At 43.1% G+C, this 20,935-nt stretch overlaps 1 protein-coding gene across 3 annotated transcripts in view; it reads left to right on the top strand.

Annotated features, from left to right (window-relative positions):
- The first annotated feature begins 9,318 nt into the window (after positions 1-9,318).
- Positions 9,319-20,935, top strand: part of PARD3B (par-3 family cell polarity regulator beta) — a 442,140-nt gene continuing 430,523 nt past the window's right edge. For all 3 annotated transcript variants that reach the window (XM_049807683.1, XM_049807694.1, XM_049807673.1), the window contains exon 1: positions 9,319-9,522. In XM_049807683.1, coding sequence (XP_049663640.1) covers positions 9,403-9,522 — 120 coding nt within the window. In that variant the 5' untranslated portion in view covers positions 9,319-9,402. The remainder of the gene's footprint in view (positions 9,523-20,935) is intronic.

Below are 20,935 nucleotides of genomic sequence, written 5' to 3'. Positions count from 1 at the left end.
TTAGATTTCCTCCTCAATGAATTTGGGATTATTTCAGAAACATCTGGAGAAAACATCTGCATTAATGAATTGCTTCTCAGAAGGAAAGGTGTGTATCAGTTACCACAAGTCAGACTGATACGCCATTGGCTCGGCTCACTGGTGTTCAGCTGTTGCCTTAGGTGTGAAAGCTGGAATACAGTGGAAAAGAATGAGGATTTTGAAATACTGTTGGGAAATACTGTGAAGTGCTGTAGAAGCAAAAAGCACACCATGCACTGTATGCACTAAAGAAAAATATCTGTCATTGAGGAGATCAGGAAACCATAGCTGGAGGATTTTGGATATGTACAAGGATTAAGGACCATCTGGAAAAATGATCATGTAAGGGAGTGTCCATGGTAAAACATTAAAGGAAAGGCGGGGTGCTTAGCATGCCTGACCCAGATAGCTTTGTAGACACTGTCTACATAAGCAGAGTACAATTTATGGAGCAGTCTGGGGACTGATATTCCTGCAAAGCACAGTGCTATTCCTGGAACATCAAGCAATCCTTTTCAATAGCGATGTCAAAGTACGAAAGGAAGGCAAATAGGAGTACACTGGGAGTACTAGGTGAGCCCAGACTCCAACGCTCAAGGGTTTCAGCTCCCTTCCTCTTCCTGAACAAAGGAGAGGAGGGAGGGCTCTGCTCTAATCCTCCTTCTGGCATCCATTTTAAGTAAATCCTTTGTGGTCAATGGAGGGGAACAGCCACTTATACCCCCTCCTCCTTCAGCTGCTGAAGGTAATGCAGCTGGCAGCAGGCGTAGCATCTCTTTCCACTGAGTCTTCCTCCTGCCGTGTTGCTAGAGAGATTGATTTGTGATCTCAGGGACAAAAATTTCCTCCCTCCTTGAGTTCCCCCCAGGCTGCTCTGGCCTGGGAACCCACAGCTTTTCCACATTTAGAGCAAATCCTTCAGCTTTGGGGAATGAATGGGTAAAAACTTTTAGCATCTGTAGCTCGTATTACTGGACAGTATAAAATAGCCTGGAAGGAAGAAAGGGAGAAGGCAAAAGAAAGTAAACAAAAAAAAAGAGAATTGCTGAGAATCTTTTTAAAAACTTGCACCTTCAGCTGTGATGTAAGTGGTCTTTTCATGGATTTTGTGCTGAAATAGACATTGTAAAATCACATATATTACAATTATGTACACTGGCCAGCTTACAGCAAATATAGATGTTGCCATTAGCAGCCACAAACAATGGCTGCAAACAGAACAACTAAAGAACCCCAAAGTAAAAGAAATCAGCGCTAAAAGCTAGAAGTAAACAGAATCTAGAAATGACATATTATTAAATAGAAACCAGTGGTGGCCCTTGAAAACTTTTTTTTTTCTCTCAATAATCAAAGGCCATATTGTGCCTTTAGGCACAGCTTTGAGCAAGGAGAGATGAATAAATTGCATTGCTACAGGAGTAGCCTTAGGGTGGGAAGAACAGAGACTCAGTGTAACATCCCAGTTGCTCAGATGTAAGCAAATGTAGTGCTCTGTTGTGCAGCAGCTGCAGGCGGTCCTTGGGAGCTAGCAGTTGTCTCCTGGGGAAGGGTGACAGTGTCCAGCCTCCCAGTCAGGAGAGCAAATCACCACTGCAAAGCTGCCATGTGGCATCAGAGCATCCCGTGGACATGGGCTCTAAAATATATATTTAACACACAATGCTCTGTATCAGAACTAATTTGACAGACCCCAGCATCTTAACCTGAATCTCCTCAGTCAGTGGTGTAGTAAAAGGGCAAGACCTTCATTTTCCTCTCCTGCTCAAGAGGAGAATTCCTCATGTACAACTGCTAAAGAAATTTGTCCAAAAATCCCTATGAGGAAAAAATTACGCCTCGGTGATTTTCAAGGCAGCCTGTGTGCTTCCACATAACCTCAATTTACCATACACCCTGTTTGTACACTGAGCTACCTGGAGATGAGCAAGATCATCATGGAGGCATGGCTCAGACCAAATCCCAGGCGATAGTACGCAACTGACATTATCACAGAGTTAATAAAGAAATCTCTAGTTCATAGTTTAGCCTTACTATGGAGTCTCAGGGATAGCCCAGGGCTGGGCAGGCTCTCTACCATCTCACTGCCTGATAACATTCACTAACCCAGGACAAGTCTTCCACAAAGTGCTGTGTCTTTCCATGCTGTTGCAGAGCAGAAGGGTACTTTGTTCCCTTCCTGGATGTCCTGGGGAAACGTCCTGCCATCCTGGCACAGAGGTTGAACCTGGCCGAGGTTCACCACGGATGGAACAAGAATGAAACTCTCACGAAGTGATAAATGGGACCTCAGTGTTGGTCATGGACCACAAAATCGCTCTTCATACAAAATGAGGTTGAGATTGGACGGAAGCAGAATTTAGTAGTCAAAGAGAAAACAACAGGGAGTAAGATTTTTTGAGATATGTGAACAGAAATGAAAAAGAAATCTGGGATTATATCCTCCTATGCTTTTAAGTTAGCTTCAAAAGGCTTTTCTTTCTCTTTCTTTAAGTCCTAGCAATTGTATCACTAAGGTGTTTACAGAAGTGTGTGGCTAAGGACCATTTTAAAGAAATCTTTAAACATGTAACTTTTATACATAAATCTCCCATTGGGGCTCTCTTTAGATTTTCCTTCCCCTCTGGACTTCTCTGAACATACCTTTGGGTTTTTTTTTAGGGACTAATTTCTGCACCTCCCAAACTTTTAAGAATGTTAACATCCTTTGGACCTATTTAGACAGAGCCATCTCCTGCCCACACTGTAAACAGAGCTTGTTATCAACAGCTCATGCTTAATTAACTGTAAACAAATCATTATCCAATTGTGAGCAAAACATTCCTTTCCACACTGCAGGGTAGGGTTTGGCCCTCAGCATTCAGCTCTTGTGCACTCAGCCTTTTCTTTTACAGGCATGCATATATTGACAGGTATACCTGATGCCAGTAGAACCTGGAAGGACGCATAGGTTGTTACTGCATAGGTTATTACAGCCCGGCTGGCTGCCCCAGCTGACAAGAGGACTCTGCCAGCCCCCCCTTACCTTTCCTGGAATGGCAGCAGGGAGAAGGGACCCTTTCCTACCTGAAGGAGGAAGGAGGGATGTGATTCCACCTAGACTAACCAAAACTGGATTTCTCCCATCTGCTTCCACACTTTTATTTTGATATTACAGGGGGTATAGTACTGGCTATTCAAGCACACTCTTCTTTCAGATCCTTATAGAACATAGATATTAAAAAAATTTCTTTGTTGAGCTAAATCAATATAGTTATATGAGCAGAAAGAAGATCCAAGGTGAACTAAAGGTGGCATCATGAATGGAAACTGAGAATCATCTTTCTTTGCAAGTCTATCTCACAATTCCTTTATTTCTTATTTCAACTTTAAATTAGGTTCAAATTAAACTTTTGCAAGAATCTGATTTTATATAGATTGTAAACCCATTTTTTTTGTATTATATTTTTTAAAATTCTACTGCAGTTCCCAAGAATGTTTGTTAGTTTGCTTTCCCTTTATTCACCAACATTGTACCACTGAGACTTGGCAGTGAAAGTGGTTTTATTGATTTTCATTATCCAAGCTGGGAGAAATGCAAAATATAAACAGCAGGAATTATGACCTTTTTTGCCTTTAGTAATTGAAGGGTTTACTGGTAACAACATTCAGTAAGTAGCAAACAAATATATTTTACAGTGTTAACAGAAAAGAAGTTTGAAAAATCACAAATCGGGTCTCCAGGGATTATAAAATTGATTTAAATGATAAAGTTCTTCTTTTCATCTGGTTCAACTTTATCCTCAAATCCATGCCAGTCTGAAGCCCAGAACAAAACACACCTGTAATAATAACCTTCTAATGGTCTTTTAGGACTTTTGGAATGTACCTGAACTCAGATTGACTGTATTCCTTTTACATGGTTTATTAATGGTAGAAAAGAGGCTGAGCCAATAGTGTTCTAAGAGCATCTTCTTTGGCAGCCCTGGCTACTGTTGTCAAATAGTTAAATGCCTAATGGGTGATAGTGTAGGAGAGAGGCACTGCTCAGAGCCAAAAATTAAAGGTCAAAACTTGTGTTGTCTTGTTACCAGCAAAACTAGGAAAAATTCCTTTGTGTTTTTAGGCAAGTTGCTTAACCAGTCCACGTCTGCTGGCACAATACCTGCGGATCTTCACTGGCATTTGCTGACTGTTTTGGGATCTTTAGATAAAGCCTCATAGATATAAAAGCAAAGTGCTGATTATTCTTATGGCAATTTCCAGTTATAACAGAGAAACTGTAAGAGCCATTCAACTTAGAAAAATATGAATTTGGAAGTCTTAAATTCTAGTCCTCTGGCTGGCACTGTGCTAATGCAATACCACTGTGGGAAAGGCCAGAAGGGAGGGCAGGGATGCTAGTGGGGATGCATTACTGGTACAGTATCTGTACCGCAGGGCAGTCCCAGCAGTACCAACGATGTGACCTGGGTGAGGCACGGAGATGCGACCACATTGCTGTCCTGTGAAACAGCGCAGATGAGATGGAAGCAGTATGCTTTTATGTGGAGGGCTGATTTAGCACAAGCGATGACGATGGTGTAAAGTGAGCTTATACCTGGTCAGCACCTTGTGTTGTGGCTGTAGCATTTCTGATTTGGTGTTCAGGAGCTCCGGAACTGAGTGGATGGTCCTGACTGGCCAAAGCCTGCGTGGAGAGGAGCCAGAGGGGATGGCGGATGAATCAGCTGTAGTACAAAGCAACATGAAAAGCGCAATAGATTAGCTAAGGCAGTTGTTTGGGCAAATGACTTATTGCTGTAGATGAAAGTGGAGGTCTGGTCCACTCCCCTTCCTGCTCCCAGCCACAGGGCCCTGCCCGCACCCTCCAGCCTGCTCTGGGAAGTGTCAGACCCTTCCCTGAGCAGCCTTAGCTTGCCAGCAAAGCAGAAAACCCTTTCCTTTTTTCTGTGTTAGTTTTCTACCAGACTGATGAGCTGAAAAGGCTCATGGAGATATCCAAGAAGCATCAGGTGGGAAAGGGTGAAGGGAGGGGAGGAAGGCAACAGTAGTATCCTTCAGTGACAACGAGCTGTTAAATCTGCTCATCCCCTCTCATGAAACTGATACATGAATGTTATCAATATTATCTCATGGATATGCATATGTATTTGTGTCTGAAACTCTAATAAGTAGGCTGCCTGCAAAGCACCGTAAGCTGATATAAACCAAAAGAAAAAGGCTGCTGTCTTGCTGTGCTATGCCCTCCCTTGGGCCAGCACAGGCTTTAAACCCCATTACAGAGCCGAGTTCTGATTTCTCCCGATTTTCTGGTTTCTGCAGAACTGATTTGGCTGAAAGCTAATCTGGCAAAAAAATTAATTTCCACAGCATCTCATTGCACAGGCCTACAACTGTGCGTGCTGGCACACGAAAGGGAATGGATGGGAGCAAACAGCTGGGGCAGGGAGGGAGCAGCAGTCCTCCTCTGGGGGGCAAAGCCAGTTTACGCTGCTTACAGCATTACCCGGGTGATGATCTCCTTAGAATGAAATACGGTTTAGATTTCTGTAAAAGAACCAAGCAGGCAGCCCCTCTTAATGCACAACAGTATAGTAAAAACAAGACCTCATTATTAGTCAGTCTTAAAAGTTGTTGTATTTTACTCTGAGTGAGTTTAAAGTGGGCATAAGGATGATATCGATGACGTGGTTCTTAGAAGTTCTGTGTGCCCAACAAGAAGAGCTGTATGTGAGTCTGCCGCTGCTTTGGGGTTTGGAAGCCTTCAGATCTCAAAGGTTCATGGGGTATTTTTTTTCGAGGAAAGTATTTTCTGGTCATAATTCCTGATGATTCCATGCAGGAGCAGATTATGTAGAGATCTGATAAGTAAAAATTACCTTCATCTCTCTTTCACCCTATTGCAACTCAGGCTGTAGTTTCTTAAGAAGTGTTTTATGGGAATTCCGGTTCAACACTCTTGGTCCTCCCATACTTGGCTTCTCAGCCGTGCCAATATGACAGCTTTTCTTATCACACTGTTAGCTGCATTGGAGGAACTCACTTTTGGAAAAAAGTGCTCTGTCCTTCTTGCTCCCTGCCCCAAGAAAAGTATCATGGCCAGCTCTCTGATAAAGGAAAGGATTTCTTTGCAGAAAGTTGTGCAGACTGAAGTCCCGGAGATAGTTACAGGTAAAACCTTGATATGTAGGTGTTAATTGTTACCAGCTGGCTTCAAAGACTTACAGACTGTTTCAGCGTAAACAAATATGTAGTGCACCCAGAACACAATAACTTATTTACAATACCATGCATAACTTTCAGACAAACACTATCAGACAGTAAACACTCTAGTTATTCCTCTGCAACTTTTCTTCCCCCCGCTTGTTGGTGTGTGATAAGTAAATACAATCTTAGTTTCTGTAAGATACTTAGCATGCGCGTTTAAAGAAAACCTTTTATTTTCTTCCTTTCTGAAAAAACTATAGGTCCTTATAGTGTAACCATAGACACTTTGAAACCTGCTGCTTATGCTTCAGGTATGGCATTGGGGCCAAAATAGTTATAATTTTTTCCAGATGTATCAGCTGGTCTAACACAAAGACACTATCTCTGTCAACAAGCTCCATCCAGCATATCATCTCCATTTGAGGACACCCCCCCCCCCCCCCATACCATGTTTTTTCCTGAATGTGCCAGACCTTGCTCATAAATAGAGAGAAAGGGGGAAAGGGAGAGAGAAATAGAGAGGGAGAGAAGCCTTTATGTTTACAGTCAATCATTAACCTAAAAACCCCTGTACTCTGTAGCCAAAGCCATATAAGCACAGGGACCGAGGCTTCCCACCAGCACGTCAGCAGCTGAGACAGAGGAGTGCCTTGAACTCCTCCTGCCTCTTGCTCTCACTGACTCAGCTCTGAGGCTGCTGCGTGGGACTGCTCCCCCCTAAAATTTCTCAAGAGCAAAGAAAGGTGTGAGGAGCTGTTGCCTCCCTGCCCCAGGTACCCCTGCTGCTCCCTCCTTACAAGCTTATGGAATTGTGAAGAGTTATACCAAGTCTTCCCTTTTCCCTTCCTTTATTATTTTTCATGTGAACCATTTCCATAGCCTAGCTGACCTGCTGGTCTCTCCAGCAGTTGGGAGGCATAATTATTTAGCATGATGAATGCTTTACAGTGGTGCTGACCCACAAGAAACTGTTGGGCCCTGCTCTGCTGTTGGGAGCCAGTGGTGAGCTGGCTTGGGGGTGAGCCGGCTGGGACCCAGCGGTGGGTCTGGGATGGCCCCATGGGCCGACTCCAGGGAACCTTTCAGCTGCCCCTAGCACATCCAGCACTGCCCTACCCGCCCTGGGGTGTTTCTGGCCTGCAAGCTATGCTACCTTACCCACAGTGTTTCCTGAAGAAACAGAATATTCCTGTTCATTTGCATTGCTGCTTTGCTCTGAAAGGGGGAAAAAAAAAAAAATCTTTTTTTTTTTCTGGGTCAACATATATGGGATGCACATTTGTGCACTTGCACATGCAAACATGTGTCCATACCCAGGAAAAGCAGTTCTATATATGGTTTAATAGATTATTTCCCTGTGATTTGCTCTGAAGTGCTGTGGGCTGGTGGCAGACATGTCCGGATTTGAAAAGGCAAGGAGGAATTTTTTACCACTGCAGCAGTCCCACACTCTGCTTGTGCCCGCTCCTAAGGAACCTGCGTAAACTTTCTGCTTGCTGGAGTTTATGTGTCTGTATCCCCATCTCATCCCAAAACTTCACTATTCACTTTGACCTCCAGCTTAGGCTGGTTTGGCCCACTTCCACTGCAATTTCTCTGGTGCTATCATTTGTTTATGTTATACAGCCCAGGGTGCGGGCTGCCTTTTTGAATGCTAATCTGAGTTGGGGGGGGGCATTTATTTTTACTGCAGCAGTAGTCCCCTTGTGCTGTATGATATCACGCTGTGGCTTAGAGGTGTTTTTATATTGCCTTTTGTTTGCTTTGTGGTGATTTTTGGTGGTGCACATCTTCACCTGTAGATTGATCTGTTACAATCTGTTACGGTGTTGGGCAGTCTCATGTATTTGCACTGTGTTCTGCAGGATCTGGTGGTAGGTAAGATGCAGGGGGCACTACTCGGTACCATGTGGTACAGAAAAAAGTACTTCGCAGAGTAGCGGGTGTTTGGGGAGCGCTGCAGGGCGCGACATCCCATCGGGCCAGTTGCGTGCCTTTGCCGTACCACGCGTTGGAAGGGTACGGGCTGTCGCCGTGTTGGGCGAACGTGTTTCCCTGTGTGTTGCTGTATGCTGCAGAGGAGAAACGGTGCTTGGGAGCGCCTGCAAGTTGCCGCGTGGCGTGGCAAGGCACGCGCGAGGTCTCGTGTCACCGTCTGGGTAGGTCAGGGGTGGGCAGCGCGCGCCAACGCGGTGCGTTTCGCTGCTCGGCGGGGCGAGGGCCGTGCTCTGGCCCTGGTCGTTGCACCACAGCGCAGGTTTTTGTGCACTGCTTCTCCCAGGCCGTATTTTGCGCGGCAAAGGGCCTGCTCTGGGTGCGCCTGCCCTGTGCTGCGTCGGGAGGCTGCGCAGCGAGGGAGGCGTGCGCGGTGCCCGCCGCGGTACAGCCCGGCGCCCCGCGGGCCGTAGCACCGCGGCGCTGGCGGGGAGGGCCGTTAGGGCTCTTGGGGCACGCGGCAGCGTCGCTCCCCCGCAGCGCCGTGCCCTACAGCGGGGTGCCCCGTTTCGGGTCAGCGTTTCACGCCGGTCGCTGCCCGCGAGCACTGGGCAGAGTGGTGCTGCTGCTGCCGCCGCTTGGGTTCAGCTGCGTGGGCGCAGCGCGGGCGGTGCGGTGGGTGCCTGTCTCCAGGCTGCACGGTTGCCCCGCTTTGCGCGGCGTGGGCTACGCGAGGCGGCGTGGGCTACGCGAGGCGGCGTGCCCCCCGCGGCCTGCGGCGGGCTGACCCGCGGGGCGCCGCGGCCCCTTTAAGCCCGGCCTGCCCGGCGCTGCCCTGCCCCGGCCCAGCGGCGCCGCCGCCACCGCCGCCGCCGCCGCCCCCGGCCGCCCCGCCGCGCCCCCGCGCCGTACGGGGCCGCCCCGCCCGGTCCGGCCCGCGCCTCCCCGGAGAGCCGGGCGGGGAGGGGCGGGCACAGCGGCCCGCCGCGGCGGAAGGAGGCCGCCGGCCGCGGCCTCGCTCCCGGCGCTGCCGGCGCTGCCCGCGCGCGGTGAGGCGCAGCCCCCGCGGCTCCCCGCGCACCTGCCGGCCCGCCCCCGCCGCGCCGCGGGGCCGGGGACAGGCACCTGCCGGCGTCCCCGCGCCTCCCGCACCTGCGCCGCCCCCCTCCCGCCGGGCCGGGCCGCGCGGCGGCGGCGGCGGCGGCGGCAGGCGCCGTTTCTCGGCGGGCAGGGCAGGGCAGGGCATGGCGGTCCGCTGAGATGAAAGTAACCGTGTGCTTCGGGCGGACGGGCATCGTGGTGCCCTGCAAGGACGGGCAGCTCCGCGTGCGGGACCTGACCCAGCAGGCCCTGCAGCGCTACCGCAAGGCCCAGGAGAAGGTGAGGGCGCCTGCCCGCCCGGGGGGCCGGGCCGGGCCGTGTGCGGAGCCGGCCTGTGGGGTGAGGGGCCGGCGGGAGCGGGGGGCGGGCGGGTAACGGCCGGCGCGGGGGGTGGCCCGGGGGAAAAGGGCCGGGGCCGGCGCGAGGGGCGGCCGGTTAGCGGCTGGCGGCGCTGAGGGGTGGGCTACCAGGCCGTGGGGCCCACGGGGCACGGTCCTGGTGGCGCCCGTCTCGCGTGGGCCCCTGCTGTGAATCCCCCTGCCAGATAGTTTGTGCGAACAGCAGATGCTGGCGGGCTGAGGGCGTGTTCCTCTCCGTTAAGAAGCTAGCGTAGCTTATCTTACGTGTTTCGAGGTTTCTTATGTTTTTGCTGTGCGCGTTGACTAACAAACTCGATGATACAAACACAGCTTAGGTTATTTCCATTAAAGCTCGTGTTTTCTGGCATCAGCTGCTCTGTGTGGTGCTCTCTGCATGGGTAGGTGACTTCCTTTACATGAAAGGAGCTCGAGTTTTTCTTAGGTTGTACCTCATTGAGCATAAAAATAGTTTTTTTTCTTTTTATTCCAAGAGGCAGGTGCCGAAGGCTAATAGGATACTGGTTAATATTGAAGACTGGTTAATACTGTGAAAGAGATTCCGGTTACAAGCCCTGAATTAAGGGCTTGCAGGATTGTCCATCCTCCTAAGACATCTGAATAAAAAGTATGGCCAGCGGCTTATGGGATCTATTTTATACCCTGTGCTGGTTTCTTCTGTGCCTAGTCAATTGTTTGATATCCTGAGTGCAAAACTGGAAGTAAACTTTTTCTTCTTGCAGGCTTATTTTGAGAGAAACTTGCTACTGATGTTAAATCCATCATGAACAGCTGAGACTGCTCTGTGGTAGAGACTGTAGTGGTCACCATGTTAGTCTCTCTGAGCAAGTGTCATGCTTTAACCTGCCTTATGATACATAGAGCTTGACAAACACTTTGTGTGAAAAAACTTTTTCCTAATGAATATTGCATGTGTCCAACAACTGCAAAATGTTTATAGAATTCCCGGTGCTGTTACAGCCAACAGTTCAATGAGATCTTTTGCACCGAAGTATGGTTCAGAGTACTAAAATAGGCATATGGTCTCTGTTCAAGAGTGGGGTTTATCAGAAACAACTACAACTGACTTGAACTTAGAAATTAAAAATTTAATTTCAGCTTTGATTTGTGCTTGTGATGACAGTGGAATTAGTCTCATGATGATGGCTGAAAGGTGGTCTACAAAGCATTTGTATAAATACCTCAAATGCATTTCCTTCTCTCCTTTTTATTTTTATATTTTATTTTTTTTTTTTTTATTCTTTTAGAAAGGCGTAGAAGCCTGTCCGCATTTCTAGGTAAGGCCCGGACTGTTCAGAAGGCAATTTATAGGAGAGACATTCCAACAATGTGAGAAAGGTTCAGATAAATGCCGGACATTTAAGATGTACTACAGTCCAATTAGTTTCTCGTGTTTTTGTACCCGATTTGCTATTTAGGTAATATTTAAAGAAAATTATTTTTATGCGGAGCAGTCATCTCCTACGTCCCTTTCAGTGTGAGGTCAAAATCATCTAGCCTTCTCTATGGGACAGCCAGAGGCTGGAGTTCATGTTTCTGACATCGTTGTATTTCTTACCTTTGCAAACAAAACTTTTTTCTGGCTATTTCCTCATAGAAGTCTTAAGTTCCCTATGCTGCATAATAGATGGACAAAGTGGATACAGGCCAGTTTGTTCAAAAATTGCTGATCGCCTCAAGTAATGGTGATTCAGAGCTTGTACAAGGATGTCGAAAGAGACAGGGTGGGGGAAGCAACCTAAGGACCTGAAAAATACAGAACAGGTTTTCATTCAAGTCACTAAAAGTTTTATGACTTCTGCACCCTCTCCTGCACCTCTTCACTGGAGATTTAAACAGTTCTGCAGTGCTTTGATTAGTTAGTTTTCAGTCTACATGATTTGCAGTGGTACTAGCCAAAAAGATAAATAGATAAATTTCCTCTTATCTTGACAAGTATCATTTGGAGTTAGTGCTCTTTCCTGAGAGAAAATTTGGGGTTGGTAAAATAGATCATACAGAAGTCACAAACAATTGATTTTATTACCTTGTGGAGAGTTTTTGTCTGATCTAATGTGCATGGATTGGGTGGTTTAACATTTTCCTTCTGCCTACTCTTTCTAAAATTGACTTTCTTTACAAAAATGTAAAATCTTATAGAGAATGGGATTATCTCAAGATAATCAGTAGCCAAAATCTGCTGTGAGGTGTGGGCATGTGAACAGGTTTACATTAAAGATAACTGAAGATTTGTTTTTCTTCTCAAAATATTTAGAATGTTTGGAATACTTCCTGTGGCAGAATGCTGCTGTTTCTGTTGGCATGTTAAGTGTTCTTTATGTAGTTTTTTTCAAGGGTTGAAATCATTTAAAAGAACAAAGTGCAAAATGGTATTGTTGAAGTGCCTAAAGTGTTTGGAGAAGGGAGGACAATTGATATGAGGAGTATCTTTCATAGTTGCAGAATGGAAGATGAAAAAGGTAGCTAGGATACAAGCTTTAGGAAATTTTTTTTAGTTATGGTACTGTCAAATACCACAAAAATGTGTGTGAGAGGCTCTGTATTTTGGGGGTTGTTCTGGAAGCCTAGTTTTGCTATTACACTGCAGTCGCTTGTCTGGTAAAGGGGAAGATATGAGATTAGAATATTAATTCATCTATATTGTGAAATACTTGAATTTCTGTGTATAAAAATAGCAAAATTTTTAATTGGTTTAAAGTACTCAGCACTTCTTTATACTTGTAATAGGAGGAAAGTTGATGCAGTAAATGATTAAGTCTCTGGTTTCTGTGAGACTTTTGGTAAGTAGCTGAGAACTCTGCAGGCAGTTGCTTATTGTAGCCTGTTGCGTTTTCTTAACAAGTTTGATTTGGTTTCTTGGCTGGGCTGTGTTGGCAAGGCTTGGTCGCGAAGGCTCAATTGCTTCATTAACTGAAACAAAATACTGGGCCAGTTTCAGCTGAAAAATCAGACTGATTATTTTTTGATGCTACTGAGTTAAGCAGTAGGCTTTAGAGGTACTGTTGCAGTTCTGAATGGGCAGATCTTGTCTGATTCACTGGAGGATACAAATAACTGTCTGGACTTATGAACTGTTTGTATTACAGTATCAACTAAGAGATTTCTGTGCTCTGGGATTTCATGAGGTGAATTGTCTTAGATGTTTGAGAAAACATTTTGTTGATCAGCTGCTTTGTGAGACCTGTAAATAAATTTTTCAGGGAAGTGACTGTCATCTTGGAAAGTTACTTGTGTTTCAGTGAAATGAAGCTTGCTGGAACTTTTTTTGTGACTTAGGATCTGCTTTTGTTGCTGTTTAGTAATGTGTGTGATAAGGATTCCTGCTGACAGGTAGATACAGTAGGATTAATAATTCCTTGTTGTCAGCCCAGTCCCTTAGTATTTCTTGTAACTTGGTATTTTTGGTGCCTTGGGGAGCACTTGCATGTCATCTTTTCCGGATTCTTTGCTTGAGTGAGAACAGATCTACTGCAAAATACTTGAGTTGTTGTGCCTGTTGTTACTGTGTTTGCCTCTCTGTGACTATAAGGCATAGCCCTTGGATGCAAGACAAGGTACATCACTGATTGTTTTTCAGTGAATTGTGAGACACCTTTTGTTTGGTTTTTTTTCCTGAGTATGTGGATGAGAGAGGGAGAGAGGGATTCTGGGTCAGCACTGAAGGGTGCCGTATACTCCTGTGTTGTTGTCTGGATCTGTGTGGTTCTTCTGTTGAAAGCAATTCCTCAATGTATACAGGCCTAAATGCGTTCAGGCTAAATGCACCATTGTGTTCATACTTTTCCCCTTTGAAATGCTCCTACCCCCAAGTAGGAGGCAATTCTTGAATTACCAGCTTTGTAGTGAAGCCCTTGGTTCAGCTGGAGGTGCTAGTTTGCTAACTCAAAGGCTGTTGGTACAGAAAGTGCTATATGCCGGGCAAAAGAATGGCTGTGAGACTAGCAGGTGAAATCCACAATGACTTTTCTTTAAGCTGCAGTGAAACTTTTCCCAGGAAAATGTATAAAAACATCTTGCTACTCCAGATGTTCTTTATCTCTCCGGAGGAGCCAGAGATGGGGAAGTGGCGTTTTATCACCTGTGTATTGATTTACTCACGTTTGCATGCATGGCACTTACCTAGGTGACTGGACTGAAGTGACTACTTTGGCTGTCTGAAGTCTTGGTCATAGAAGCCAGTTGAATGAGTGGGACATGGAAGCCATGTACCAAAATTAATAAGCACTGCAATTTGTCATTTAAATATCAGTTTAAAATTTGTCATTTTAAGCACTGTGAAATTCTTGAGTGGCTCACGTTCACAGCGTTTCTGGGCCTCCCTTTTGGAATGCTGACAAGGACAATCAAATATTAGTCGAACTGTCTTACAGGGACTCGACCTCCAGTTTTTACGGACGTTAGAGTGTGTGTTTCCACTGATGAGAATGTACAGAAGCCAGCAGTTGATTCTGGAATGGTAATCGTAATTTTGATTGGCAGTCAGACTGAGAAGGAATCAATAATATAGTGACTAAGTTGATTTGAAGAATGGTGCATTTTTGATTAGAGTGGAAATAGTGGGTTGTTTGGGTTGTATTGGTGATCTTTCCCAAATTAGATGCATTTAAAGAGCTAATGCTGCAGCTTGACTGTTGATTACCATTTTCTGATTCCTAATAATAAAATATTTCTCCCCTTTCTGTTCTTGCTTGTCCCACAACATGACAATTAGTCTTCTGGAATTATGTATTGCTGTTGTAAATGAGCCAGCAAGCAGAAGGAGTACTAAATGTTCCTGTAGTTTCTCTAAAAAACGTTGGGGGTAGGGAAAATGACAGTTTATTTTGACTCCAAATTCTATGCTTACAAAGATGTTTGCAAAAACATAACATTTCTTCCGAAGATATACATGGAAAGTTTTGAAAGAAATCCTTTGTTATGAACATTTTTCTGTTTGGCACAAATTGTTAAATATTTAGTCCTTTATAAAGACAGAGCAATACAGTTGTATTCGTGTGGCACTTTTTGTCTTGGACCTGGTCTCTAGTTTTTGGTGTGGGTTTTTTGTTTTTGTTTTTTTTTTTCTATCCAAGTTAGTCTTAGAAAGTTTGTTTTATTTTATGCTCTAATAGGGATGGGGTTAATCCATAAACTTTGTTTTACTAAAACAATTCTGAGATCTGTTTTTAAGTACTTTTTTGATAGGAAATGTTTTAAGTATTCATTCCCATATTTGTCTTAGTATTGCTCAATCAGCTACAGTATGTTAGTGAGCTTTTACATTGTCTTGGAAACTGATGTATTTCAGTGAACAGCTTGATTATCACTTCTGCATTCAGCCTTCAGATTTGTCCACTATGATGCCATACTAAAAAAGGAGGATATAACTTGATACACTGCTCTTCCATTACTCTTGTATGAGCTTATGGGTGACTGACTCATATATAGGAAGACAGGCCATGTAAGTAGGGGGAGTAAAGAAAAGGGGAGGAGACAAATGATTTAAAAAATTCTGTAGAAAACTCTCTTATTGACTTAATAACACTGGTGGTGGTATTTCATTGAGACTGGAAGTAGCTTTCAGAATTTTGAGTCTCTTAAAGAATTTTCAGGATCACTTTTACACTAATCCTGAAAAATTGAGAGTTAAGAAGTGCCTGCCTTTTTATGACTTCTGCATAAAATTGCTGCTGCTGTGCTGCATGGTAGCCACTAGTGTTGAAGTAATGAGATTTTGGTAGATTTCCAGTCTCCTTTTCTCTTCCTAACAGGTGTTTATAAACCAAACAGAAAAACTGCAGTTGGACTTGGATCCCTTTGTTCTTTTTAAGACGAAGACTACTGCCAGTAACTTGGGCTTTTGGCTGAATATTAAGTTATCTGATGTTAATGTGTTTCAGGGGAGCTCAGGTGAAGGGTGGAGCCAGGTAAAACTGGTGGAAATTCAGTAGGCAAAATGAGAATAATTGAAATACTGCAGGTCAGACTTCAGTGTATGTGATAATGCAGAATTTTCATTTTTGTCTCCCAGATTATATTTATTGAGTTCTGAGAACTATTCAGTTGTTATCACTTTAGAGACAGCAAAGATTTTGTAATAACTGACTGTTAAAAGTCAAAAACACTGAAGAACAGTGCAGAGTTCTCAGTAGTGACTGCTTCCTATTGCTCTTTGTGCAGTTGAAAATGAACTCAGTAGTCTTGTATGAATTTGTGAAGAAGGAATTTAAAGCCCAAATGGTATTTTTTTGTGTATTTATTTCCAACTTGGGAAGCATGATGTAGTATGGTAGTCTTAATGTTAAAAAAAAAAAAAAAAAAAAAAAATTCCTTCTGGCACAGCATGGAACCGGGAGGTGCTTTTGCTTGCTGCAAAAAATGCAGCTTTAATATTTTTTTCCTAAGTATTTGAAAATGGAGGTTTGTGTTCTATTGGTATTTTCTTTAAAACTTAATGTTTTTGTTTTTAACAGATACAGTTATTTGGGAGTAATGGTTCGTGTTATGTGACTATACTTTCCTCCTTCCTTGTTCAGTGTGGTAGGTCAGTTGAATTGTACCATACTGTGCAGAGTCTTGCATGCTGCTACTGAAGCAGCAGTTTTCTTCCCCCATTGAGCAGAACATTCTTTAGGCTTTCCTAGTGATGCTAATGTCATAACTGCAGCTTTCCTTGGCATAAAGACCTATTGCTTCATTATTGAAGACTCCCTCTAGCACCGTATTAAGATGCCTGTGTTTCATCTGTAATGAATATGATAATATCAAGGTCTTGAGCAATTAGTATCATTGAAAACAGATTCTGCTTTATATTTTTATATTCATTCTTGAGTCTTGTTTATGCATAAAGATATTTTATGTCAAGGAACTGACTAAACAGAAATGATGGGCTCATTTGAATGACTTTTTGATAGAGATGGAGTTCTAAATTCCACTGACCAGACAGTGCCTGGACGCATTGGTAAACTGAGAAAGCTGCTTCATATGAAAAATTTAGAAAATCAGCATGTTACAAGAACTTTTGGGAAAAAAGTCTATGCAGTACTTGTGTAGTATCTTCCTTAATAAAAGCATTTTTTATTCCCCTCAGGTTATATTTTGTTTTGGTAGTTCTGTGAGTCTTATCATCAGTACTTTATTTCTTACATAGGATTACTTAAATAACTTATTTTTAAAGAAAACTTTGTGCTATAAGAAATTACTGATTGCACTGGATAGGACTTTTTTTGGACCATTATCCCCACTTGGAAGAGGAAATAGGTAAGACTTGATTCTATAAATGTTTTTTTTTCTTATGCCTAGTGATTGTGCTATAGACACCTCTATTAAGTGAACTGTTGTAATATTTTAATGTCATCAAAATCTGTCTTACTTTCCAGTGTAAACCTGTAATTTTTATGCCATCAGTACATCCATTCAGAACTGATGACTTTGCTTTGTTGTGGCAGGTGCCATAGCACTACTCCAGTGCTCAGATTTGCTCTTGGGAACGCTCTTGAATTGGGAGGTTTAAACAAGTTGCTCATTGGTTTCATGAGGGTGCGCTGGCAGTGTTTATTGCTGCAGTGAGACCTCTTACTTCAGTGCTTTATTGGTTATTACATATATGAAAAAGAAAACTACAGAATGCTTGAATAAGCATGCTTCTTGCAGCTGGTAATGAGGATACTATTTGTATGAACGGTAGATAGGGAGGAAGATGAATGTTTGTAGTGTAACAAAGACTGGTATTTGGAATCACAGAACTCAGTCTGATGGGTAGAGGCTAACAGCTGGCTCTGTTTGGGCTCTTTTTTTCTGGCCATTGAGCCAAATGGTTTTGCAGTATAGCTTATCTGATAGAATGTTTTCCAGATTCCCAGTAAAATACTAGCTATTGGTGAATCTTAACATGCACCTTCCCTATCATTTTCCTTTACAAAAATGCAATAATATCTCAGTCAGAAGAAAATGGAGTGCTTAGACTAAAGGAGAATTTGATAGAACCCAAAGAAGCTCTGAGACCTGCATTCCTGGGAAATTGTGTGGCTTTATTTTTTTCTTTGACTAATCAGTTCACCTGTTCATCACTCTTCCCTAAAACCTTAGAAGACCTTCAGGTTGTTACAGAAGATACTGTCTCATTCTCATCAATCCATCAACAGCTGAGCTGATCTTTATTGGCAAACCTGAGTATCTATGTTATAGATTTTCTGAGAGGAGAAAAAAATTATATAATCATCTCCTGTTTCTTTTAATTTGGGTGTCAGTGTACAGGTCAACTAAGAATAGTTTCAGCTCCAAAGGGGTTTGAATCCAGCATATCTCTATTTGGGTGTTTGAAGGAGAGACATGTCTCAAATCCTGATGGGTTAATCCCCTGTATGTGATGGATTTGTCCTGTGTCCGAACTCTGGAATGGACCTTGAGCACCCACCTGTAGACCATCCTACAGTTGAGGATTATTTCTTTTAATTTAGGCATGGATTTATGCCTTCCTGTTACCTGTGAAAGGTAATAGCAAAGTAGTGTTCTCACATCTACCTGAAAGCTGCTGTTACAAGGTTCTGTCCTTCCAGTAAGTAGGCAGGTGATCTTCAACTGCTATGGAAGGTGACTGGTTGAAAAGGTGCAAGTACCTGCTCTGCAGCTCTTCTCTTGGCTGGTGTGCCTGTGGGCAGGCAGACTGAAATTAAATGCATCTTTATAAATTTCAGTGACGTCCATCTAGAGGTAGCTCCTTATTTAGGTTTCTCCTCAAACTACAAGTTTTGAGGGCATATAGTCTTTCCTAGCCTTTTTTCTTTTTTTGTTAGTCTTGCAGTGCTGGATGTCATTAATGGTGGTAAGGCCAGAATTTCATGTAGAGGGTTGGGGGGTATAATTCTACCATTTTTCTATATTTTAAGGAGTCTAGTACTGAATGTAGGTACCATTCACTTCAGTTCCTGTAGGTCAGGCATTTTTTGTTGAATGCAGTTCTTAGTGGCACAGTTTGCCTGCTGTGACTTTTGCCTAAACTGACTATGATAATTTTTTTAATAATCCCGTGATACTCATTTGGTGAGTAATTTGATGGATAGTATTTTGCTTCTTAAAAGCTTTCCACTAGCGTTCTCTGCTTGCCAACTTTTTTTTATTTCTGAGTACAAGCCAGAAGTGAAACCAGACTGCAAACTTAAGACTTTGCTGTTAGTGGAAGTGTTGGCTGTAGACTGATTTGGATACAGACCTTTTGTAAGTGATGAGTTGTATAGATAAAGAAGATAGTATGTGACTTGGAATTCTACCTAACTAACTTCTTCCTTGTCAGAACTGCATGTGCTGTCTAACTGCAACTCCTGCCTAGAGGTCAGTTGCAGAATGTCTTTCCTGTGGATCCCTGGTTGAGCAGCTATTGAAATTCTCATTCTGCCAGCTGTAACCTTTTCTATAAGGCTTTCTTAACTAGTTCCATAAGGATTTTGATGGACGGTTCTCACCTCAGAATTTTTGTTAGATTTATCCTAGATGCTAAACACCACAAAGGTGAAACAGAAATACAGTAGTGCAGAAGTAGGGGAAGCAATAAACAAGGCTACTTGTGACAGTGTGTCTGGAGCTTTTCTAAAAATAGAAGTAATTCAGGGGTTCTACAGATTTGATCAAGGTGAGGTTGCTGTTTTGTAGCAGTTTAAGCCTTGAGAGGCTTAGTCATACCTTTTCTCTTTCTTGGGTAGTAAGACCTATGCAGTTGTGTAATGAAAAATGTTCCTCAGTCTATCCAGGACAAAACCAAGTGGGTAACCTCCTCTGTTGATCCTCTAGCATGTCATACTTTGTCACCAGTATATTGGATGATCATACTGCATCTCACCTGTACATTTTTTTAACTGAAACAAGCTTCTATTTTTAAAAATAATCTTGAAGTCTTCCATTCACTACTTAAGTTATTTCTTTAAAGAAGTTCTTATTATCTTGCTTTTTACTTGAACTGTGAGTTATTCTACATGAAAACCTGTATGGAAACCAGAAGTCATACATGAAGGTTTTTGCAGAGTAAAGACTCCAGAGGGCTTGCATTTAGAAAAAAAATCAGTATTTGTTAAGCTTGCAGGAAAAAATGAGGCAAATACATTATTGTGTCAATCAAATGTCTATATATTGTGAACACTATGAAAATGCAGTTTACCTCCAAATCACATTCTTTTCATTCACATTGAGTGAAAAAGTTGTTGGCTATAAGAATGGTTTTTGTTAAGGTATAACATTTTTTTCTGATAAATAAAATAATTGGCTACAGTAAGGGTTTGTCAGCAATGTATTGGATTATTTTTACAAGCGGGTTTATTTCATACTGAGTAAGGACTTCTAAATTTGGGGAAGTATCTGGTCTGGTCTAGTGTGCCAAAAATGTGGCATACTTCGCTTTGACTCATTGACTTCAGTTGTATTTTCTTTAGGTTACTCACTCTACTGAGATTTTCTATAGAAATTGTTTTTGTCTTTTCCTCCAGGTTGTCATCCCCCTCCCCCCTTCCTGTTCTGTAGGATAGGTTGCAACTGTATACTATTATAAAATTTACTTTATTGGCATATTTTTCAGAAGTCTGTTTCTAGCAGTTGCCCTATTTAACAAATATGGCAGCATTTTTTTTTAGATGATGTTGGAAATTTGGCTGTCATCATCTGCTTCTGGTACCTCTTAACCTGTTTTTTGTCTGCCCAAAGAATAGAAGATTGGAAAGGACATTGCTCCCTTGAATCTTCCCATGTCTTGTAGAAAGACTTGCTGAAATTTTTCAAGGACTGAAGGGGGTTAACATGGTCAGCTGCCACAGAATTAGGCTTGTTTGAAAAACCTAGCTGCTGCCAATTCACAATTAATTTTGCCCTGCTGCCTGTAATGAATGTATTCTGAACAAATGTTTCAGGAGTTCCTGGCATTATGAGCTACAAAAAGAAAACTCCCTGAAGAGCTGGAAACCTGAAATAGTTGTGTTAGGCAGCAAAAAGGAGAAGGTTCATTGACATTTTGACAATGTGCAGAGAGAGAGACCGCCCAGCATTTGTATAGTAGTAGTCATGATGCAGGCATTGTTTAGACTGCTGTGAAAAAGGAAGATAGATTTGGGGTGGGGAGGGGCGAAGTAAACATCTGTGTCTGGGGGGAAAAAAAAAATACAATCTAACATTAGGGTCTGTCCTGTCAATGATAAGTGATGACTCCTCTATGTTAGGCAAGAAGATTAGCACTCGAAAATCCAGAGAAGTCTTCTGTATTAGTGTTTCAGGAACAGTTGTTTGGATAGCTCTCATTGAGCTGCTGCCTGATGGGAGATACTAACTTTACCTGAAAAACTCTCATAGAAACCACT

The sequence above is a fragment of the Accipiter gentilis genome, chromosome 1, assembly GCF_929443795.1.
Source record: "Accipiter gentilis chromosome 1, bAccGen1.1, whole genome shotgun sequence".
Classification (NCBI taxonomy): Eukaryota; Metazoa; Chordata; class Aves; order Accipitriformes; family Accipitridae; genus Astur; species Astur gentilis.
This window is presented reverse-complemented; position numbering and strand designations above follow the sequence as displayed.